Source organism: Seriola aureovittata, chromosome 3, assembly GCF_021018895.1.
Source record: "Seriola aureovittata isolate HTS-2021-v1 ecotype China chromosome 3, ASM2101889v1, whole genome shotgun sequence".
NCBI lineage: Eukaryota > Metazoa > Chordata > Actinopteri > Carangiformes > Carangidae > Seriola > Seriola aureovittata.
This window is the reverse complement of record NC_079366.1, coordinates 17152842-17178195: the sequence shown is the minus strand read 5'-3', so window position 1 is coordinate 17178195 and position 25354 is coordinate 17152842. Positions and strand designations below refer to the sequence as shown.

The 25354-nt window shown below is 40.0% G+C and overlaps 2 protein-coding genes across 2 annotated transcripts in view; both read right to left on the bottom strand.

Annotated features, from left to right (window-relative positions):
• Positions 1-1297: 1297 nt before the first annotated feature.
• pgm2 (phosphoglucomutase 2) lies at positions 1298-12325 on the bottom strand. The gene is made up of 13 exons (XM_056372808.1): positions 12114-12325; positions 10239-10406; positions 9746-9937; positions 8489-8572; positions 8118-8311; positions 7341-7530; positions 7151-7248; positions 6262-6442; positions 5825-5918; positions 4323-4452; positions 4019-4211; positions 3565-3698; positions 1298-2258 (listed from the first exon to the last, which is right to left on the bottom strand). The coding sequence occupies exons 1-13, from the start codon at positions 12228-12230 to the stop codon at positions 2156-2158; spliced, it is 1878 nt and encodes a 625-aa protein (XP_056228783.1). The 5' UTR covers positions 12231-12325; the 3' UTR covers positions 1298-2155.
• Positions 12326-13464: 1139 nt separating this feature from the next.
• Positions 13465-25354, bottom strand: part of zcchc7 (zinc finger, CCHC domain containing 7) — a 51390-nt gene continuing 39500 nt past the window's right edge. Inside the window, exons 8-10 of the mRNA XM_056372640.1 lie at positions 16751-16846; positions 16298-16415; positions 13465-15751 (exon numbers count right to left, since the gene is read on the bottom strand). Of these exons, the coding sequence (XP_056228615.1) occupies positions 15126-15751; positions 16298-16415; positions 16751-16846 (840 nt within the window). The 3' untranslated portion in view covers positions 13465-15125. The remainder of the gene's footprint in view (positions 15752-16297; positions 16416-16750; positions 16847-25354) is intronic.

The window sequence follows — 25354 nt, the reverse complement described above, 5'->3', positions numbered from 1 at the left end:
ATTCTGTGCAAAATCATTTAGATCAATTTTATTTAATACATTAAATGTCATTTTATTTGAATAAATTAAATAAAATTAATTTGTCTCAGTGTATTTTAAATGAGTACATTGAATATGCCTTAATTTCAGCTCACATCAGGTGTTATGTCTGACAGAAGCTCTGACAGTTTTTACAGTTTTACTCAGTTTTAAGCCAGGCTATATTTTCATGATAAACTCTTTTTATGGTCTTGGTCGTCTGGATTTTTTTTTTTTAAACTTTGCATCCTATCACCCGGCCCTCTAATAAGAAGTGTGATTTTCTACACATTACACATATCTTTTATTTACAATGGCCTCATTGGAAATTTGCCTTCATATATTACTTTCATGTTAAAATGGTTGGCTTGACCACATTAAACCAGGACTTATGAATGGCTTACACTCACACACAACGTCTCTCAAGTGACTGAGCTTGGAAAAACTGCTTTTGGCATCCCACCAGGAACTCACCAGAAAGCATTTTAGAAAAGAATGCCTTAGTACGTCTTGGTCATTTTAAATCATCAATCTCTAACCTTTTAACTTGTGTTTGTTCCTGTTTTAATTTTATTGTTACATTATTTATTCATTCTATTTGTAGTGACTAAGTCCTATGCTTTAGCCACTATTGGGTGCTCACTGAACTCTAATTGTTTAGATGTGTCCTCTTAACACTACCAATGCTTTAACCCTTATCATGAAGTGTTCATTTTCTAGTGTCTGTAATCTGCAATATCCAAGACTTCCATTAAGTTTTCTATACAAAATTAAACAGAAGACAGTCACAAGGTTGTCCGAAAAAACAGTTTGCTCCTTTATAATGAACATCTGTTTACTGGCTTAAATTTTCTTTGGAAAGCCTCGGCCTTACTATACACCCTCTAGTGCTGCTCAGAGGAATATCACACAAATCAAATGCGTGGCCCCTTCAGCATTTATGTTTGTTTCAATTGATGGTCTTCTTTTAACTTGTATTTATTTTTTGTATCTACTTGACATTATTGTAAATTAGGGCAGTTTAAATAGACACAATATTTAATTAAATTAATCAAATCTTATTTCATGTGCAATTAATCCAACTCAATTCAGTTATTTTAAGAAAATTTAAAACATTTGTTTTCATAAAATTAAATGTAATTCAATTCACTAAATTTAATAAAAAAAAATTCAATACACTTTATACGTTTTCCTTCAGAGTCTTCACTATATACTGTATATAAGTGTGGACAGACATGGATGTAAACTGCAACTTGACTGGTAGGGCGAAGCATATAACTGAGGCAGTTATTTTAGTTTATTGAAAGAAACTGTCTTTTCAGCACAGTGTTTGAGAATACGAGGCACATCAGGAGAGGTGAGCTGCTAATTACACATGTCAAGAGTAGTAAGATTTGCCAGATGCCAGATTTTTCACACCTGGCACTGATTTAAAACTTAAAAAGTATTCTACTGTCACTTTCAATGTTATACCTTACTAATTAACTAAGATATTACACATTCAGAGTTTAACAGCAGTTTAAAACATCCATTAAAGTTAGTTACAATATCAGCTTCAGCAATTCTCACTTACACTCTGCTGTCACTCTTTAAGTTGGCAGCCTTGCAGTTGATGCTGAAGCACAGTTCGGAATGCATTATGTTAAATTCAAGTGAATATACAGTAATCTGTGCATCTAACACACAGTCGGGAAGCAGGAAGGACTTTGGCTTTTAGCATGACAAACATTTTACAGCTGTGGTTTAAGATCTCCAGCAATGTGATAAACTTAATCCAAATCAGGTCACTTTCATGCATGATGAGTGCTGTACTGGCACTCGACCCATAACTACACCCCAAAAACAGATGCGTGGCTGAACAAACTCAAAGTGGAGGTTAGTGGAGGCCACTGACTTTGCAGATTATTAAAATAAAGACAGATTCATCAATAGGCAATGGTATGGTATCCAGATCTCTTCCTGGTCCAACTAGTAACAACAGAATGTGGTAGAATAGTCATTAATGGAGTTATAAAGCAAAATGAAGCCTGTATTAGATCAAGAATCCCTTCTGGAGAAATGAAGACATTATGTGAAATGCTGGTCAGAGATATTGGTCACAACTTGTCCTGTTTGTGATTTATTTGCCTAATCAGTGCTACTCTGGTTTGGGCTGCAGCTTGTTCTTCTGTGGCTCAAAGAAGTTTTCAATGATGGCATCAACCAAGTCATCCAGTTCCTTCTTCAGGTGTGCCACATCACTGTTAGAGACCCAGAGAGAAGGAAAGAAAATATAAAATTATGTAAGTAATTGTGTTGAATTGACCAGGGTTTCCGTTTACAGTTGAGACATTAAGAGTTAAGACAATTACTTCATCAACAGAAAATTAATGGGCAACTATTTTGAAAAAACTATTATTTAAGTCATTTTTTCAAGGAAAATTTTAAAAACTCATTGTTCCAGCTTCTCCAATGTGAGAATATGCTGCTTTTCTCTGTTTTATATTATTGTAAATTGAATATCTTTTGTTTTGGACTGTTGGTCAAACAAAACAAGACATGTTAAGCAATTCACTTCAGTGTTTCCTCTATGATTTTTTTCAGCAGTGGGGGGGGGGGGGGGGGGGGGGTGTAGAGTCAGTGGCAAAGTGGGGGGGGGGGGGGGGGTAGAGTGGCAAAGTTTGCACCCAGGCTCATCTCTCTCCCCTGCACCTTCACCCAGCTCTCCCGCTGCTCTGCTCTCCTCCACTTTGTTTAACTACTCCTCCCTGTCTAATGTTACTGTCTAATAAGATTACATTAAAAGTGTGAGTAACGTAACGCTAACAGCGTTATATAATTTACACTCACATCACATCTGATTACAAGTGTGAACATTAAAATACTATTTTTTTACCTAACCACCATCATTTACGAGTCAGTAAAAGGCTTATGATGCTTCCTGACTAGCGTCTTCTTCATCTGTTGTCTTTCTCTTCTTAGAGAAGTATCTGAACAAGCTCATCTGAAAATGCAGTCAGCAGTTAAAACATAATGATGTGTAGATATTAGCTTAATGCTATCAATTAGTTTACCCAAGTTAGCGTCACTGAGTTGGCTAATAAGTCTACCTTTTCTCCGGTAATTCGCTGCCTTATTCCTCACGACTACACTTCTCTGACTCTCACCTGGTGCCTGACGTGATGTCACTTTCAAGGCCGCGCTCTCGCGAGTAATTAACTCCAATAGGATCCCCCAACCACCCCACTCCCTCCCTCCCTCCCTCCCCTCCCCCCGCTGTTGCGCTCATCATCACACAGGCTGTGCTGTGAAGGTGGAGAGATGTGGCGGTGGTGCATTTGCGACAATAAAAAAATAAAAAAATAAAATAAAAAAAAATAAAAGAAATTTGAAGGCGTGGCGGCTATGACTTAGCAGTGGCGGGCCGCCACTGCTAAATGAATGTAGAGGAAACACTGCACTTTAGAAATTTGTATAAATGATTAATCAAGAAAATAATGGACAAGTTGATTGATAATGAAGCCTTAAAGACATTTGTCACTTGAGCCGGTTTCCACAGTGACCTACCTGTTACCAGGAGCAGCACAGAGCTCAGTGTAGTATTTGATTTTTGGTTCAGTGCCACTGGTTCTCATGGTGGCCACCCCCCCGTTGGAGAAGTTAAAGGTGATCATCTGACTAGAACTGGAAGTGGGAAGAACCTGGACGATGAGAGGAGGGAGTGACAGTCGGAGAGATGGACAAACAAAGAGTAACTGTCATTTGTGTTTTGACAACACAATTACACACAGGGACGACTACTGTAGTCCCCTCTTTTTCTTCAGATGTTTCCTGTTTTTATCTCAACTGTCTAACAAAGGCAAAGAACACTCCAAAAAATCTTAATGGCAGACAACATAATGTTGCTGCTTTAAATAACAAATGTTTGAATACAACTGCATGTCCGATCAAAAGAAAACAAAAAACAAAAACAAATGGCAATGTCCTGGGTGGATGTACATGTGTGAATATGCGCACTTACAGCCTTCTTATCAGGTTGGTTGCTATCGTAGCCTGTGGTCAGGTCTCGTACGGCAGAGACGGAGAACCGACCACATTCGGTGGGATACGAGTCCTTCTGCCCACTGTAGTTGCGCAGGCGCTCGAACAAGCTGCGGATCACAATCTGATCATGGCAGATGAAGTAGGAGTTCTTAGTGATGTGGTAGCCATACCTGACAGAAGAGTAGAGAGATTACAGTGGGTTGAAAGTTTGCAGTTTTAATATATGTCTAAGTAATAGACATCAATGTCAGATGAGTTTAATGTGTATATGTGTGTCTTACTCTTTATAGACAGCGGTGAGCTGCTGAGAAAGGCTGGTGTTAACAGTGGCCAGATAGGAAATCATCTCTCCTGCTATGGCGGCAGCACTAACTCCATCCTTGTCCAATACAGAGGGACTACACATATACCCTGCAACATACACAGACACTTTCAGTTCATCCCTGGAATGTGTAAACGTCCAACTGCTGTAGTCACTTCTTTTGTTCACTAACAGTGCATGCAAAGGCAAGTGATTCCAATTACAGCATTATAATCATATTAGATGGGAATGCTCTAAACTATGTGATATATGTGTGTTTGACTGAGCACCCGTCATGTTAACCCCAAACGGCCTATAACCCAGTTCATGGTGTTTGACTGCGGACATGGCTCATAATAGCTGCAAATAACTGAGAGCAAGGTCCTCACAAGTTCCTAATACAAGTCTGATGTTTTCATTCTTTTACTGATTCAAATGATTGATGTTTTCCTTTAACAAGTAACCAAGACTGTACAACAAGGTTAGAAAACCAGTGCAAAAACACTTCAGTAGAGGCTGACTGCTACATGCTTCAGTCTGCTGAAGGAGGCTGCAAAAGAAATCTCTGAAGAGTTTAAACAGCTGCCTTTGGTGGCCACCAACTGGGGCCTAAACAGGAGAAATTGTTATGCTAAAGGTCATGCAGGTTATACTAATTACACCATGAGAATCCGTGACTTCTGCTGTGATTCTTTCTATAGGTAATGCTCCTGTTTTCTTTTACGACGCAGTGTCTGAAGTACGGAACAGGTTGTTTCAACCCTGAAGCACCAAACAGCTCAATCATCTCGTTGCTTTTTGAGACTGAAGCTGTAAATTACTGGGTGTGATGCGAGCTACACCTACAGCTAGGTGTGGTGTTAAGTATTATATGATGTACTAATAGAGCAGTTATATACAGTAACTGTATGACAATCGTCTAGCGATAGGAAAAATAAGAACATTTACTGTATTTCTATCTAAAAAGCTCAGTGCGAGGAAAAACATCTTTTGTTGACATATAAAGATATTGTTGAGATATAAAGAGATTAGTGAGGAAACTGCACATTTGGTGTTCTATAGAAACTTTACCATTCTATATGTTTTAATTAAAACACTGTTTAAATGAAAAGTGCTGAAATGGCAACAAAACTTTGTAAATGTTTTTGTACATATTATGTTTAATCTACAATATGATAATACGCTGACATAATGAACTTTGCTACAACTGTTCCACAAGAATATAGTTCTACGAGGCCCAAATTTACTTCCACGCACACTCTTCTCAGCCTGTCGTCTATCATTAAGCAAGGGGACAGTTTAGACCTTGTGAGTTGGTAAAAGGATTTTGTTAACACTGAAATAGTAAGCTGTACTTGCCAGTCAACTGATCCCAGATAAATTTACCTCACATGAATACTTTTTGGCAAATCCAATTAAGCTTTTGACATTGTGTAGAGCATTATGTACGCCAAACTTTTAAGTATGTGTGTGTGTGCATACCTATGGCTTCTTCAAAAGCAAAGAGGACAGTCTTGCCCTGGTCCAGAAGGTCTCTGGCTCTGTTCCCCATCCACTTGAACCCTGTTAATGTTTCCTGTCCAAACAGTGGTGACAGTAAGTCTGAAGTGTGGTTTGAAACTATTAGCCCAGCAACATTTGCAATGATGAAGCCTACCTATAATAGAGTGCATTTAACTGTATTGTTAATATCCATTAGACACCACTTTATTCCCATTTTATCTTAAAATACTATTACTGGAAGCATTGAGCTGCTTCATTACAAGAGGCAGGCTTAACTGCATTTTGGAGTACAGGCTGTCTTCCTGTAGCAGGAAACATTGCAACTTTTGGATGCATGGAGACATAAAATCCAGGAGAAAATAATTTCAAATCAGATCAGTTTAGATGAGTTACAGTCTTGAATTTGATTGTGTTACCTCAAAGTGGAAGCCCTCCTTGAGAGCTATGGCGCGCAGTATCTTGGATGAGACAGTGCTCGACAGCATGTAGAGGTTTTTCACAGCAGCAGCGTCAGAGTTTTGCTGTTTCCAGCAGCGGAACATCCACCAACCAAGCAACGCTCCCAACTCATTACCACTGAACACTCGCCACTGTCCACTGACACAGGGAGAGACGGACAGAGGTCAGAGAAATGCAAGCATGCAAACAAACATAATCCAATTTCCACTGGCATTATAATGACCATGTGTTTTATTCAGGGCTGTAACTACTTTTGAGGACACTGAGGTCATGTCCTTGACACAGATTCCAAAAAGTATGTTTTATTGACCTGAGAAGGAATTCACAATCTATAATTACTCTGAGCTTACTCTGGTCTGAATTCTGATATCTTGAGGGCTTAACATATTTAAAGTTTTGCTGTTTATGGCAAAATAATAAATAAAATCAATTTTCTTACTTTGAATTTTCCTGTATATTCTTGGCTGCGTGGAGGCTTTAAAAAAGCATTTCAACAGTGATGTAAGTGATAAACCCTGTAGAATATATAATTGTATGTAAACAAATAATTAAATGTTTAAAAGGCTGGTAAAAAAAAATTCTTAAAGAGATGGAGTTCTCTCTGACTTTGGACCTCAGTATTTCTAACAGGCTCTGGCTACAGCCATGGTTCTAACTCACTTCTCTGATGACCGCACTGTCCTTGAACCTGCCCCATCAACTCAGCTACTGATTCATTTGGGACATTTAAAAACTGTTTTGGAAAGATATGTGAAATGGCATGTGTGTCTGTCCAATTCAACATTGTTCAAGGGTGTGATTAGTATAATAGAATTAATGCAATAATGAGTGCACACAATTACATACCTCTCCTGCTTCTCAGCAATGGCCAGACGATCAGCGTCAGGATCATTTGCCAACACCACAGTGGCTCCCTCCCTCTCCGCCAGTGCAAATGACAATGTCTGCAAAACACAGACGCACATTACACCTTCAACCAAAACATGGCATCTACTCTACATGTGCTGCCATCGTTGTGTGAATGTTCAGTGCATACCAGGACTCCCTCTCCCTCCTCAGGATTGGGATATTTGACAGTGGGGAATTCTGGGTCGGGATCTTTCTGTTCCTCCACAGCGTACGGCGGGTGAAGGTCAAATGCCTTGAAAGCTGATTGGACAAACGCATGGCCGACACCGTGCACAGATGTATGCACAATTTTCACCTGTGAAGTCTTGTTTATGCCCCTACGGAGACAGAAGCTACGGTCAAAACATGTGGGTTCTGGGGAACTTCAGAGGAACACTTCAAGGGCTAACTTGTTTACAACTTGTTCCCTTAATGATGTGTTGCACAATTTATGTAAAGAGAGCGGTGGCTTGGATTTAAGATTTTTCAAATACATGTAAAACATTATTTTTTATGAATCGTGAATTTGGCTTTGATCACTTGACTTGTATTCATCAAACCTATGACTGAGGTTATTGTGAGGTTGTTACCAGCCCGTCCTGTTTGTTTGTTTGTTTTTGTTGTTTTTTTATCTTAGCCTTCTGCTTGGTTAACTAAAACAGACAAAAATGACAATTTGTAGCTAATCTGCATGGTGGATGAGTAAGTTTGCCAACAATATCAATAAAAAACATGTGGGTTCTTTCCTAACACATTTAAGCTCTGTAGTGTTGCGTGTCCCGGTATGACCTGAAGTCATTGTGTTAATGTCTGGCACTCGAACAGAATCAGCCAATGAACACTGTTAATCTAGTTCCACAGAATGACCTCTGCCGGCAGGGGTTATATTTGCTGCTATAAACAGATAGTTTTATGAGAGGAGCACCTGTGATGACAGTGTTTCTGGATGGCTTTGAAGTATTCTGTGTGGGTGTCCTGATAGGGGTCTTTAAGCGAGGGACTCTTCAAGGCCTCGTCTGCATTCCAAGACTCAGGCCAAGGCTCCAGGTTCTCCTCGATGGCCTTGGAGATTCCTTTGTCATGAGGAGACACAATCTGAGCGCCATTCTCCCAGTAAACCTGAGACCGAGACGAAGCAGTAAAAGACAGATATGATATCTGATATCTACAACACTGAACAAGACTTAATGAATCACTTATGTTTATCGGCAACCTTCAAATTTTAACCAGAGCCAGAGCCAGGAACAACTTTTACCAAAAAAAAAAAAAAAAAAAAGAAAAAGTGAAATGTTTTACCTTGTAGCCATTGTCCTGTTTGGGGTTGTGAGAGGCAGTCACCATGATACCAGCACACAGACCCAGATGGGAAACTGTGAAAGGCTGCAGGGAGAACGAGAGGAAATGATCACTTTCCAATACACTCAAAGATCGTACTAAGAGATACACTCACTGGCTGCTTTATTAAGTAGGGTGCAGTTAAAGGTGGTGTTGTGCTGGACAATGAGTGTACTCAATGAGTGTAAATAATATATATTTTAAGTGCACAACGAGAACCGTAAAACTGTAAATGGCTGGAGGTAATCACAATAAAGTGGCAGTTCTAGAAAAAAATATCAGTGTGTAGATCACTTCAGCTGTGAGCCAGCATTAATTACTGTGATGGATTGTTTTATTGCTTTATTTCTCCATTTTCTTTTTCAGTTTCTGTTGCTGGAAGCACAACCCTGCTGTGTCCAGACTTTTCTTTATTGCAAATCTACTACTGATTCCTTAAAATAAATATACAAAGATAGACGTAGGAAAAAAAAGATGCATGGGGACATAAACTTCAGGTGAAAATCAGTTTAAACTGATCTTGACTGATTAAAAACTATGTATTTATCTGTAAGAAAAGACCAAAATGAAGAGCCTTACCCACTGTTCCTGCAATTACACAAACAAATTGAGTAATATAATGTGAGAATGATGAACGAGGCAGTAATCCTGAATGGCCTCAGAATTGATTTTTTGTAGTATGGCTGTTGGCTTGTGGGTCATTCTGTGTTTAAAATTTCCATAAAATAAATAGCTGTAAGGATTTATACCTAAGAAAGATGTGTTGTCACTCTTAAGTAACAAGTCAAGATTAAATCTTTGGGCTACAGTGATCTTGTATGGTTTTACGCTTCACTCTACAGTGTATTTATGTGAAGTATAGACACAAAGTCATGTCAAAGTGTCTTTAAATGAGTATACCCTGGTGAATCATATGCACATTATGCAACATGTAGGATACAAAGGGGAAGTGAGCCTTTTAAATGGAATTTGCCCTGCAGCCTCTGTCCCAGTCGCCCGCCTCACTAACAAACATGACACCAGACAAACTGATCTGACAGTTTCTCTCTTACCCTGCAGAGATGATTTAAGGCATGCTTAAATGTAAACATAAACAGTGAATGATACTTCTGCTTTAAGGTGTTTTATCAACTGTGTCTGTGATTAAATGACCAAAGCAAAAAAAACAAAACAAAAAAAAAACCCAAATGAGGAAATAATAGAAATTCAAGTGATTACCACAAACGGTGTAGGGGTGATGTCAGAGAAGAGGTGGACAGGAACCCCTTGGCTGATGAAAACAGCTGCAGCCAGGCTGGCAAAACGCTTGCTGCTGCCCCCACTGGGAGGGTGGGCACGGGCATCGTAACCAATCACCACCCCTCGCTCCTTTAGGTTCCCAAAACTCTTCTCCAAGTAGCGACAGAAACCCTTTCAGGGAAGAAAACATTTGATGAAATAAGTGAAAATTTGAAGAGGAGGAAGTGCTGAATTTGCAGTGGAGGACATACAAAAACAGCAACAGGAAGCTGGTGAGAAAAGCAGCTGCACTGAGATCCAACAATGTTGGGTTAAAAGATGGTGACGAGCTACACAGTCAAACAAGATGCAGGTTTGGAGTGTGTCGACTGATTCAAACAGCACAGAACTAGAGTCAAAATGAGTAGGTCTGACTTTCAGTGTGACTTCATGCTTTATGTGTGGACACTAAAGTAGTTATCTATTAACTGACCTGTGTGGTCTGGATGATAGTGAGGTCATTCATACAGGATATGCCGGGGCCCATGGCTGCTCTCAGACCTGCTGTACCAAACTCCATCCTGGAGGAGAAACATTTCTTCAGAGCCTCCACTGCTCCCTCTTTCGCCAGGTCCTGCACCATAGACACTGTTTTTGGGTTCTGGGGAACAAAAACACAAGAATAAACCCCACATTATTATCCACTTTTATTAAAAACTAACATACATCTTAGAGCTAGAGATCAAGTTAGCAACATCTCTTTACTTTCTAATGTATCTTCTAAAAAGCGAGTTTTAGTCTGTTATGATGTTGATGCTCAAAAAATGAAGTGTAATGGTTACTGTCATTACTGATTAATCTGCTAGTTATTTTATTGTTGACTTGTTTAGTAAGTAAATCATCAGTTAATACAGAAAAACTGCTCATCACAATGCCCCAAAGCTCAAGTTGACATATTCAAATGTTTTGTTTTGTATGACCAACAGTCCAAAATCTCAAAGTATTCAGTTCACTATCATAGGAGGCAAAGTAAAATCGCAACTGCTCACATTTGAGAAGCTGGAACAACTGAATCTTTAGCTGTTTTACTTACTTACTTTGAAAATTAATAAATCGATTATCAAAGAGTTTGGCAGCTCTAATTTAGATAACATACTTTAAGTGTCGAGCAATGTCAAAATGTTGAGAAGATGTCCTACATGTATTCACCTGTGTAACAACTTTTTATAGAGTTTAGGACAATTCAGATCTCTTTACCAACTGTGGTGCATTTTCTCGTGAATGAATGATGTGTACATTTCCTAAATAAAGTAAAAACTTAAGAATCAGTCCGGTTAGAAATGTCAACCATAAATACAATAAGTGGGTCCACGTGATGCCTCCTGTTCAAATGGGCCACTGAGCAAACTGCCATAACATAGTTATCTTAAGACTAATGAATATGGGACCCTTTTCCAATGTGACCTAATTGGTGGCATCCCATGTCTATTTAAGGCCATGAATGACTCTGTTTGTGTTGGTGAGATGGCTTTAACATCATGTGACCCAGCTTTTTCTCTGTGAAATTACTAATGATCAGTATATCAATCTGTATAGAGGAAGCCCCCTGTCGTTTTGTCGTTTGGGAGAGGATATATGAAATGTGAAGCTTCTATATTTGTTTAATGTATTCACAACAGAAATTATCACTAAGATTCCATGGTAATTACATAAACCTATACTCAGAGGAAGTAAGGTTTTATTCTACAGGTCCGTTATTTCCAAATAATTTCCTTGAAAGGCAAAAAGGGAACTTTGCTTGAAGAATTGCTCCAAGTCAATACTCATTCAATATTCAATTGTTATTTATAGTTTTATTCTCTGTATATGGTGGATTGTTTGCTTGCCTGTTGACAAATTTAACATTTTTGCATGTTAAACTCAACTGACTAAAACACCTTCCATGATAAACTAGAAATTAAGAGACAATTTAACACTATTTCTTTCTCATCAGTAGTACCAGATCACATAGTCTCCTCCAGGATTTTAGAAATATATAGACTTGTAAAATGAAGCAATTTTCAATGACCAAGAGCGAGTTACGGAGTTATAATCATAGGCGTGCCACCTATGATTGCACTCCCATACAATACAATTAGTTTCACTTTCAGTGACTTTCAGTTAGTCGTGTTTTACACTGTGGTTTAGGACAAAATATACTTCCTTATTGCCGAATGTTCTAAATAATGCTACATCACTCATACAGCGTGGTTTGACTTAAAACTGAATTACTTACATGACGCCAGGTAACAGTTGATGTATTTAGCAGACTAACCACAGTGCAGGACTGCCACAGCGCACTGAGCTAGCTTGCTAGCTGTCAGCTTACCTTGTCATACTGCAGCCACTGCCTGACAGCCTGGTCCAGCTCAGTGTCACCAGTTGAGAACGAACCGTTTTCCATTGCGCTTCTTTTCCGGAGTCCAGAGACGATATCTGTGGTCATGCGAGGTGAACACTCTCACTCTGAAGCCCTTTCCCCCAAATGAAAACAGAAAGTGCGGCTGTGAAAGTAAACGCTCTGATGTCTGCGGCGCGGGGCGGAGCTACGTAAAGCGTCACGTCCACGAGTTTCTCGTCTGATGGCTTCAGGGGCCGCCGCAAGTGTGGGAATTACTGAGTCATGAGGGCTTCACTGACAGTTCCTCAAGGTGGAGAAAGTGGAAATCTTTTGGTATTATTGAGAAATTATTAAAGTACTTAACCACCTGTATGTGAAGATTCTTTCATGTTTATAGAGGAGCCTGTGGCTCCTAGAGTCTCCAAAATTAGAAATGGAGGCAGAGTCTTCAGTTGTCAGACTCCTCTCCTATGGAGTCATCTTCCAGTTTGGGTCGGGGAGGCAAACACCCTCTCCACGAACAAGAGTAGACTTACAACTGTCCTTTTTGATCAAGCTCATGGTTAGTGCTGGCTGCGGCTTGCCTTGACTCAACCACCCATGTTGGCTGTAGACCTAAAGTCTGGATCTGTGATTGCAAGCCACCCATGATCACCCATGATTCTGCTCAAGGTTTCTTACTGTTAAAAGGGAATTTTTCCGTCACTGAGGAATTGCCCAAGCATTTGCACACAACTGTATATTAGATAGCTACAGCTCTACCAACAATCAAATTCTGATTACACATAGTAATAATCAGATAATTTGAAATGGTGATATAACTCTTCCCAATGAGTTATTTTACTTTTAAAACATTAGGTAAATTACTCTGACAACACTATTTTTTCACTGGGACAAAGCAATCAAATTGTGATGTTTAGGCAATAAGACAAAATACATGCACTGAATTGCATTTTTGATTTAAATGTGTTCACCATTTTCCATGAATAATTTGTGACCTGCTGTTGTGTGTCCTCAGATGAAAAGACATGACGGAAACACAAATAAACCGAAGACTGTACCAGGAACTCTAATGTATAACACCAGTGCTCCTCAACAGTAAACAACTGAATTTGATTTTGAAAGCTGCTTTCCCACATGGTCTTGGTTGATAACATACATTTTTTATTTATTTATGAGGTTATTTATATCAAAAGGATGACTTAATTGAAGGAGCGCCACCTGTTTTTCCTCAGTTCTAGTTAAGAAAAAAAACTAACGATACACTTGAGACATGACTGAAATTCCATGAGCCTATAATAATATAGATATCTATTGGAAAAAAAAGATATTTAGTGAATTGGAACACAGGATTTTAATGTATCATCAACATAAATGCAATGTGAATTATCACTGAAAAACTAAAAGTTGTCAACTAAACAAATGCCAACAACTGATGCAGCTGATTTCACTTCCTGAATCATAAAACTAAAAATAAAGATTCAAGTTTTATTTTCCCCCAGTCTCAACAATATCAATATCATGTATTATGTAGTATTCATGTTATCACAGTCCCGTCTTACACTCTTCCATTGTATGTTAAGGTTTCATCGTGTTACAACCACAACAAATTAGATAAATAACTCAATTCAAATACTGGATGGTTAAAATTGTCAGGGCTGCATGTCTGTGATGAATCTTATCCACACCACACAAGAACTGGTGAAGTGACTTTCTTCAGATTTGCAAATCAAACATATGTAATAAACATATTTACAGTATGTTAATATATTTTGATAATTTACAAATGAATGAGTGTTATAGAAAAAAGGCATCCCTTCAGTTCTAAATGAAAAAAGGACACTATTCCCAAGAGTAGTTTTAAAAATTCATCATCCTTTGGTTCCAACAGCAGCAACAACTTGAAAATTACGTTCAGAGCAGAGGCACTAGGAAATTCTCTTACTGTACTTCAAAGAGCGAGTCTGGTTTTAATTCAGTGGTCTGAAATTTATGTGAATAAAGATGATGACAATGACTACAACACACTTATACATACATACTTCTAATGAATAATCTATTGTAAACACTGTAGGTTGACGCAATTTATTCACTGTCTCTTTATGTCTATTAGCAATGAAAGTCATCCTGTTTAACTGAGAATGCTCAATTGAAATGACGTGTTGTCTAACAAAATCATTAATGAACTAGCTGTATGAACTCTTAACTTGACTCACGTACTAAAATGTCCATCTCCAGTCATGAATCAATGCTTCAGTTTGAATAGGGGCTGTAGGGTGAAACTGAAACTCAGTTCAGAGTACAATGTCAAACACAAAAGGCCTTTTTCACAGCACAAATGTTGACTTGTCAAAGAGTAGGAAAGGCACAGATATTACTTAGAGCATTAAAGGATAGGTTCACTATTTTTGGGGCACAAAATCTGCAGTCCTTATTTTGTGCAGAAATGTTTTTAGAAGTTTATCTAAAGTTAATATGAGGCTTCAGCAGTTTGAGTGGGAGAAATCAAGCAGATATCTTCCAAAGTTCCTGCCATTATAGTACAAAATTCACTCCTTTGTTCTCCTGGCCAGCGATTCCCTGTTCAGCTGCCCCTTCCATCCCTTACGATGAAAGAGCATTAGAAAGGGATGTTTTAATGGCCAGTATAAACAACGTTCATATGGACACCTGGAAAAATTGTGAGCCTGTCCTTTAACAATGTCCCCAGTCTATTCGAGTGTCTCAGTAAGTCATGACAGTGAGCCAGCATGCACAATAAACAGGACCCTGAAACTGAGGCCATTAAACTGAATTCAGTCATTTACGCTATTATTTACATCCAAGCTTTGCCGGCTGTGACATGTCAAAATGTCTTCTGTGAAAAAAGGCCTATGAACCCCTAAAGTGGAACTGGTGTCGTTTGCAGTGAGACCTGAGTCATGTCACGAAATGTCATGAACAAATAACCACTGTTCAAAAAGATCACAGCCCTGACAGCCTCTGACGCACATACTGATGCTATCTGTTGCGTTTCCTCTGTTTGATGATGAACAGGTTCTCATCCGTTGGGTACATTGGTGCAGAGAGTTTTTTGTCAGCAGTCCTCCGGTCTCGATTTCTCCTCTTCCTCGTCTTCTTCTCTCCATTCTCTTGCCTAGACTCTGACCCCTGCATCCCGCCAGTTACAGTCCAACAGGGACGGTGTGATCTGCTGCCTCTGTGTCCCTCTGGTGGTAGTTCCATTGTTTTCTTCATTCTATTCTTCTTCCTCTTCTTCTCTAATTTTTCTCCTTTGCCTCCTCCTCTAGGAAAGTCATCCGCCTCATCCAAAATTAGTTTAGATGGTGGGAGCGGGCCTCTCGAGGTGGGAACTGGTCTCTTGGCTTTCCACTGTTTCACACTGCCAGTGCTTTCTTGTTGTTTGTGCTTATTGAACTTACTTGTTTTGGGTGTTGTGCTCCTAAAGTCATCGACACTAAAAAAGATATGGCTGGGACTGGGTTTGTGGTTCTTAGGGGTGTGGTGAGGTGTTTGGTTAGGTTGATGGTTGTTCTTATGATGGCTGATTTTCTGTTTCTTCTTTGGTGGTCCTGGAGTGACAGGGGTCTGGGAGGTGGTGGGGAAACAGCCGTTTTTCTTCAGTTCTGCGGGAAACAGAAGCACAAAGGATTTAATGACTTTTTTTCTACATGCAGGGATGTTATCACCGCACCATGGGCATCATGAGCCAAAATGAGGTCAGTAGTGTTATCAGTCTTCTCATGTAGCATTCGGCAAGTAAGTGAATAAGTGCATTTCCCAAAATGTCAATCTATTCCATTATGCATTCGCTCAAAGTGCCTGAGCTCTGCTATTTTGTAATTGAATTTGAGCGTACAATAGAGAATACTGACATCATGCATTTTTCTTTTAGATGACTTTAATGACCATATGCAAGTGTTTGAGGGCATTCACTTAAATTGAAAGAATAGAAAAGGAAAATGTAATTTTTCCACTCTAGAGATAACAACAAACCACGACTCCTAAGCCAATGCACATACTTTATCAAACTTTTGATTTGGTGTACTATTACAACCCTAATATGAACACACAAGTTGTTTATATTGCTCAAAAGTCAAAGCTTAGAGAGAATTAATAACTGCAGTCACAGTAAAAGGCCGAACAGATGTTTGTGTCTGTGTGAGACTTACCTTTAACCTTCAGCTTCAACCTGTGCTGTCTGCGCTTGATGTCCTCCACAGTGTCGTAGTGGTTGATGAACGGGATGCTGGCAAACACCCCATTGAACATCTTCTGCCTTGTACACACCTGAGGAAAACACACACAAATCTCATGCTCTTGTCTCATGCAGAAAATAAAGAATAACTTCTAGAAATATGAATATGAATAGTGGTTACGACTGAACTTTCTTAACTGTGATTTATTCTGCGCTCTACCAGCATCTTAAAGAAATGTTTTCATTTGTACAGGAGTAAAGAATCTTTGAAATCAATTTCATACTGTTAACAGTTCCTGTTCATATTTTTTGCCCTCTTTCTGGGTTTAATTTTGGTCTATAGGCCACAAAGAAGTATGCAAAATGGCAAATACCTACACATGTAGTATGGCAGGCTGTTAAATAAAAACTTTAGTGAGCTACTCACATGGCCAAAGTGTCCTTTCCTGGAGCAGTTGTAGCAGTAGGCAGGAGATCGACCGTTGTCCTGTCTGTGCTGCTTCACAGGAGGCCCTGTCTTAGTCTAAATACAGAAAAACAGTATTTAAAAAGCTTGTTACTAGAAAACGTAAGGATGTAAGAAAATGTTTTACATAAATTCAAAATCTTTTCTTCTCTGTTAAAGGAGTTTTTTTTTTCTTCTCTGTTAACATGATGGATATAATATAACAGTGGTTTAACTTTCCATTTGTCTCTCATTCTCCCTCTTCTCCACCATCATTCCCATGCTCTCTATTGATACGAGCTGCTGTGTATTGTACGCTGAATACGGGTGCTGATATAAACCAGTGATTACCGGGGCTATAGTTAGAGGCCTGTAATGACCCTGTATGATAAGTAAGTGTCTGTGTGTGTGTGTGTGTGTGTGTGTGTGTGTGTGTGTGTGTGTGTGTGTGTGTGTGTTGGACACAGGGTCCCGTTCCCCTATGGGCCAGTGTTCTGAAAGCCTTCCATGCTCCAGTGCCCACAGCAAATATACACTGATATAGAGAGAGAGAGAGAGAGAGAGAGAGAGAGAGAGAGAGAGAGAGAGAGAGAGAGGAGACACAGGCACAGTGCATTTACTGCTAATGTTACACACACACACACGCATCATGCTATTCTTTAAAACACACACACACACACACACACCACAGAACCTTAACACTCATCTAAAGTGCCCCCTCCTTCGTCTCTCAGCCCTGATTCCAAGATTACAAATGATTTGTGCCCCACGTCATTTCTTAAACATAGCTTAGCTAACCTCCCCTCCTTTTCTTCTCCTCTCCCTTCCTCCTTCTTCCCTCTCTTCTCCATCCCCACATCTACCCCTCACACTTGTTTTTCCTCCTCCTCCCTCTCTCTCTCTCTCTTTCTCTCTCTCTCTCTTTTCCGCTTGAGTAGTTTTGCGGCAGAAAGGATGAATGCTATTAGAGCGTCGCGTCATTATCGGGTCAGGCCGGCCGGGCCCATCTCCATCACAAAGGCCAGGAGATCACAGACCTCTTGCGAGCACGCGCACGCACACACACATACACAAACGCACACACACAAATACACACACGCACCCTAAGGAGATCACAGTCCCCCGTCTCAAGCCCCCCGACCTCCATCCTTCCTGCCCCTCTTCCCATTCATCTCTCATGTAAATTGGATGTAGGTCCCCCTCTGTCTCTCCCTCCCTGACCTTGGGCTTGTGTTATCTCCACATACTCTGATCCAGCACACAGACAGAATGAATGAAAGCACGAGAGAGAGAGAGAGAGAAAAAGAGAGAGAGAGAAAAGAAATGAAATCCCCTCCTATTCTCCCATCAACCTGCGATAGTTGTCTGAAAAACCTGGAGTGAATGCGCATCTGTATGCGTGTGCGTGTGAGGAGTTGTCTGCCTCATACAATATTAATTAACTGGATGAACCCTCATCCATCTCTCATTCCTGCTCTCTGTTTTCATCCGGCGCTTCCTATCGGTGGCATCTAAATAGGTAACGGGGTGAGGGCCTGAGGGATCAAATCAGTTTGGTGTCTTTCTCTCTCTTTCTTTCTCAGGGGTTTGGAGAGGAATCCTACAGAGTCTGGCTGTGCAATGAAAGTCAACATAAGGCAGGCATATTTTCAGCATTGATTCGGCATAAAATTTCATCTTCGCCTCTTTGTAAAAGCCGGAGATATTTTGTTTGATTGTGATTTTGTGATCGGAGGTCAAAATGTCCTGGCAAATCAGTCCACTAACTCTGGTTCAGTCATATGATTGCTGGGCAAGCCTCAATGAACATTTGTTCAGGTCCTGCATTAACCCAAATCTATTCCTACACCTGACTAACTCTGATTTTCTACTGGGATAAACACAGCAACTGTTCTGAAAAGGTCACACATCTCCTAAAACATCCACCAAAATCAGTTTCTGATTAAATTTTGATCAGAGAAACCGGCTCTGTCATCGCAAAGTCATGCATTACTTTACTTGATATAAATAGCTGTTGACACCATTAGGGGGCTTCCGAAGGTAACGAATCACATCATCATCTGAGCAGCCTGCTGACTGGCTCTGCTTCCATGTGAATGTCAGTGGATGTTTTTTCAGACTGAAAACTCATCACGTGAAAATTTTAAAATGAAAGGGTAAAAAATTTACATTGTAGGTCTGTGGCTGTGACGCCTGACAAATTATCGTCTACCTGCGACCCCTCGTTTCAAACACCTACTGGCAGTTCTACTTAAAATCAACTAATTATTTTTCAGAGGCCTGAAGCTGAAGAATCTGCAGTAATTCTCTAGAATAAGAGGCAAACCATACAAAATTCTGAAAACAACATTCGTTCTGGCTCATGCACTATAAATCACCGCGTGACCCGCAGACTTAAGTGTAAGTCTCTGCTGTTCATGACAGAATTCAAATCTTATCAAATCTGATGAAAAATAGTACATCCAAATTGCCCTGTAGGCCCTTACGTTTTCATTCATAAACTTGCTTGACAGACACTTCACAGCAAGGGAGGCTACGTTAAAAACATCTGCCTGTGTTTAACGAAGAGTCTTCTGAGTGCAGAGACAGCAGGAGAGATCCGAACCTGATCCACTTCCTGCTGATATGACACGAAGAGCTTCTGAAGCTGTTCACAGACAAAAAGAGGACAGAAGCTGCGAAGAGGACCGACGATTTAGGATGTGTGTGTAGGAGGGTGTTTGAGAAGGTCCTAAGGGCTTCGCTGTGTGGACACAGACAACCAGCCATCCGTGGCCTCTCATGCATACACACAGACACATGAGCACTCTCTCTCTCTCTTTCTCAAAAACACACACACACACACGTTTTCCCACAGTTGTCCCAACACATACACTGTGTCTCTCTAAGCCCCGCTCTCTCCTCTGCTCCTTGCCTTAGCTGCTGGTGGCAAAGCCGTGATAATCCTTTGGCCAACACAAAGCTCAGACTGTTACAGACTACAATCTGAAGGAACACACACACACACACACACACACACACACACACTCACACACATATACACAAGCCTGTTTGCTTCTCGGATTGTGTTTGATAACTGTGTGTGTGTGTGTGTGTGTGTGTGTGTGTGTGTGTGTGTGTGTGTGTGGTGTGTGTGTGTGTGTGTGTGTGTGTGTGTGTGTGAGAGAGAGGGGGTGGGAACTGAACAGTAACGGGTGGTGGGAGTGTGGGGGCCAGGGCCAGCGGCGCTGTTTTGCATATGTTATTGCAGCAAAGGGGAGAGGTTTGCATATGTTACTGGACCCACCGGGGACCAACTCTGCATGCTTTATCATAGGAAACAGCCTCGCAACACAACACAAGACTACTGGGCTCATACCAAAACAAACAGACCCTTGTGGTGCGTGTGTGCGAAACATGCCAGTATGTACATATTAGGTTAATATGTAGGGTTAATTAGACAGTCGTGAATTACAGAGATGAAATAGCTATAAGGTGAACGTCCATTCAAACAGAATAGGAAAATGAGCAGGAGACCTAACTATTAATCCTCTTATTTTCATGTGGGAATTACAACTGTGCTATTTACAAAATTGTTAAGAAATTAATTAGTGTTTACTTTCACTCATGAACAGGAACAAGAAAAGCAATCTTTCTTAGGAGAGCGTTTAAGGTGGAGGTGTGCATGTGTGCCGTTAGGGAGGCTACAGAGGAGGGGGGGGGGTCCTTCAAATAACCAGATGTGATTCCTGCCCCCTTTGTGTCTGCCAGTTCACAAAGACTCAGACCGAAGCCCTAACCCCGCGCCCTGCGAGGACTCACACTCACACACAGTCCAATTCCCAGAGGCTCTTCCTATCTCCTCCTGTCAGTCAGTCAATCAGTCTGAAGACAATCAGTAGGAGTCCTGATTTTCTCTTTAGAGCTAGAAAATGCTCCTGGAATGTAATGATAATGTGATGCAGGGGTGAAAGGCGGTGGGTTGCCACCTCTGGAGAACCCCCCCCCCCCTTTTAGGGGAGTGAGTGGAGGTAATCTGGTCACACCGTGGCAGGCGGAACAGAGGATACAAGCTAATCTATTCAAATCTAGGTCTAAGTTATTCAATTTCTATTCTTAGCACTCACTGCTGAGTTCAGAGGCTCCTTTCTGGTGTGGCCGGAGTGAGGCCATGTTTATAAGGAAAGATATTACCTACTTTACTCCCAGCAATTAGACAGAGCCAACACATGTGGACATTAGAGACAGGGATTTAGACGCACTATATACAGATGGACTGAGTCTCTTATGCCCTGGTCAGGATGCTAAACCCTGATTTTACATCTCAGCCAACCAATCACACACAATCACACACTTCCACACATCCACCCACTCAACCACCCACACGCACACCAATATCGACACCATCCAGCTAAGCGGAAAGGCACAAAGACCTGCAAAGCCTGCAAGACCTCTGATAACACTGCACCTGTGTGTGTGTGTGTGTGTATATATTTGTGTGTACATTCCTATGGTTCTGAATGTACATCCAGCAGTGTATGTGAAGACACCTGTACCTAAGAATAAACACCTGAGTGCGGCGTCCCTGTCCTCCTGAGTGAAGACACTGAACTATATACAAGGTTTAATGAGGATCTGTGGTGATTTCTCTGTTTTTATTTATTTGTTTTACCTCTTTTTGTTTTTTCAGAAATACTTTTACTATTTTTGTTAGTCTATTAAATGTCAGGAAATTGTGAACAACATCCATTGCAATTTCCCAGAGCCAAGAGTAACATTTTCAAATTGCTTGTTTTGTCCAGTCACCAGTCCAAAATGCCAAAATGATATAAAAATAGAAAAAAGCAGAAATAATCATATTTAAGAAGCTCTGTTCTTTATTTTGTTCTGTGTATTATTTTTGTGCAAATTTCAAGCCAGATTCCCCATATGGGACCTACACTTAGTGTTTTTGAGCTGATTGTATGACTGAAAGAATACAAATACACCAGTTAATTATCATTAACTGCCATGTTCTGTTCTGTTCTTCTTTTCCATGAACTGTACCACCCAAATGGACTTTACTTTCTTTTCCCTGATGACCTTTAGCTGGTAATAAAACTAGATTGAAGACAGAAAAGCATTTCCTTTTACAAATGTACCTTCCCTTCTCCCCTGTGCCGCCACTGTCTCAGTCTGAGGTAGAATAAAGAGTTGAGAGCCTTTTGACACAGCAGAGGTGAGAATACTGGAGAGTCTGTACTGTACAATGATGAGACAGCAAAAACAGCCCACTGAATGGATGTGGATTTAAGGGATTTTGACAGAGGACCGTTTGAATTGAGCACATTCCTGTAAGAGGAATGACAAAAAGAGGTCGGCAAGACAGAAGGAAGGACAGAACAAGAAGTGGAATAAAGGTCAAAGCTTAAACCTGTCATTTCAAGTTCAGCAGAAAGAACAGAAGAGTCGAAGTCGACATGGATCATTATTATATAAATTATTTTTGTGAGGTTAAACTGTTAGGATTGATGGGTAAGCCATTACTCATGTTTAGAGATTTATTAGTCACCCCATACTGCTTTAATGATAATTCGTTCTTTTTTCAGTTGTAGCTTTGTTTTTGTCCATTTTGTTTTGTCTTTTTATGTTGTTGGTGTTCCTACTATTCATGCATATTATCAATATAAATGACTAAATATGGGATTTATAAATCAGCAATTTGAATCTAAAGCTGTAGCCACTTTAATCTGTAACCTGACCCACATAAACTACACTACTCCCAGGTAGCAAAATTATTCTGGCGAATACTTGGGCCACATGTTGCGCTTCTTCTGGCTCAATATACACCCGGTTCCTCGGCCCGAATCCGGCCCACAAACAGCATGACTATCAGATGCTACTTCCACAACTGGACCATATCTAGTGAACACACAGAAAATCTTCCTGGCTGTCAGCCATCATTGGAGGATAACAGCTGGGATCAGTCCAGATGTGGAAGTATATGGACCAGACCTGGGCCCAGGACTCAGGCATATGTTGTATGAATGTTACTCTGAAAAGGGTTGGAGGGATCATCATTAAATCTACAATGGTAATGTCTTTGAGACTGCTGCAGCTCACAAAGCAATGACAACACATGTGTACACTGATCAACTATGGCTGACTCTTCACTGGTTGCTGGATTAGAGTGCAGTTCTCTCTTTGACCACTGAAGGTCGCTCCAACTCAACACAACATGCTGAAAAGGTCGTACAAGAACTTCACCCAAGGCTGACACCAACTGCTAAAGTGAGTCTGGTTGAAGCAGGAGGAGAGACACCCTGTCATGAGAATGAACTAACAGAGTAAAACAGTGGTAAACAAACACTAATTCTCTCTGGTATGAGTCTGTGGAGAGAAAAACATTTTTCTTTTCTAGAGAATCACCATGCTTTGTGTTTAGTGAACTGACTGGGGAGTACTGGGGAGGAAAAACATCTTCAACTTCAGCTTAATGCACTAGTCAGTTTTCTGTTTGAAAGAAAACCACTTCCGTCTAATTCTGTGTAATTTGTATGACAACAGAAATGTCCTTAAGCTACTTTATTAGTAGCTTGTCTTGTCTGGCAATTGACCATGAACCATAATAAGTAAGCGAGGCAAACAATGAACATGGAACACAATGTACCAGATATATTCACAGAAGTCGTTTTTACAAAGAACTGAACATTTAACAGTTACACTGAATACGTGACTAATATCTCGTCTGTGAATATGCAAATCGTTTCCTGTTGTTAGATATGGAGCTCCTTAAACATCTGTACAGGAGCAAAAATAATAATATTATTATTTAAGAAACAGATCAACCAATTTCTAATCCTAACTTGTAGAAATTATGATTCAAATAAATAATATAAAACACAACTACATTATTTTGAAAAATTTTGAAAAAAAAAAGTAAAAATCTGACAATTTTCAATAGTACACTACAGACACTATACATGAAATGATATTTACACTATTAGATTGCATAAAATACTTGAAATTCCACCTCTACAGCACAAGAAAGAACAATTTCACTAAAACAACTCGAACATAACAGTGATATGTCCTAAGTGCTGTATCTTTAACCTCCTAGGACCTGGCGTCCACATATGTGGACCTCACATTTTGGGTTCTCTAGACCACAATACTAACTTTTTCTCAACAAGGGCCTGGTGACCACATATGAGGATATTATACTGCCACTCAGTAATCAAAATTTAAAACTAATGTCCTCATATGTGGACATCATTTTTCTCAGGTCCCAATCAGCCTAAATAGCAAAGAGAAATTAAAAATGCCCGCCATGTGAAAGTAGGGGTCTTAGGAGTTTAAAGTGAAATATGAAATAAGTAAAAATGAATAATATAAAACAAAGGTTTGCATAAGTGCGTCTAACCTTTTAGACTTATTTTCAAGTTTCATTACCCGAGGACAGTAAATGTTACACCATCTGATGAGTGTGATAAAGTTGCACATGACAGTGACACTGCAAAAAACTTAGACTCTTAGCGCTTCATATAAGCTTTGATACTTAACGATTATTATCTATGAACCATTATTTAGTTCAACCAACAAAAGTGGAGGAAAAAGAAAAGAGGAATGTTAAATTACACGCACTAAATATTTGATTATTGTAAGCACACTATGCATAATATGCTTTAATTTGACATGGACAAACTCAAGAGGCCTACTTTGCAAAAAGATTTTTTTTTTTTCTACAGAAATGTAAATGAATTTTTTTTTTTTCCCCTGAGAAGAGGATTTTAAGGGGCAAAACGTCCTAACCTTGGGCTAACAAAGGCATGTGAGAATCGAGCAGACAGCAAAGAACCTTCTAGAGAAAGACAGTGAGACAAAAAGGTATAAAAAGGTACAACATACTAAATGGAAAGGGGAAAGAAAGGCAGTCAGGTGAGGAAGAGGGATACCAAATGGAGTTTAAGGAGAGGTGTTAAAATGACTTCATTTCTGTGTCGAACAAAAAGGTCACAGACTGTTTTCTTTCAGGAATCCAAAGAGACTCTGACACTGACACACACACACACACACACACACACACACACACACACACACACACACACACACCTGTCCCTGGAGAAAAGATCGATACACACACACTGATACCCCCGTGAGGAGAAAATCCGCTCGATTCACACACACACACACTCTCACTCACACACTCACACCACGGGCAGTTGTACTGATCAATAAACACACACGTACAGGTGTCACCACCACTATCTAAAGAGAGGCCAATCAATGCTCACACACTGATATACCTGCACCAATCAGCAGCTCTGCGCTCAGATTCACTCTCTCCAGTCTCTGTTTAATACACTCCGCCTGCTCCTTTCTCTCTCTCTCTCTCTCTAGCTTCCTGTACCTTCCCCCTCTGTCTCTTCTTCATACAGAGTACATTTCTGCTATGAAGGTGAGTCATGTCGAGCCTAATGTCACATGGCTCCTTCTCGTTCCAAAACATCACACACTGCTCATGAAAAGATACGGAAAGGGCACACGGATGCTTTGATTAGGATGTGACCCACATTCAGAGTCTCAAAAAATTAAAAGGAGGATAATTCTCACTTGAAATACCCTTGT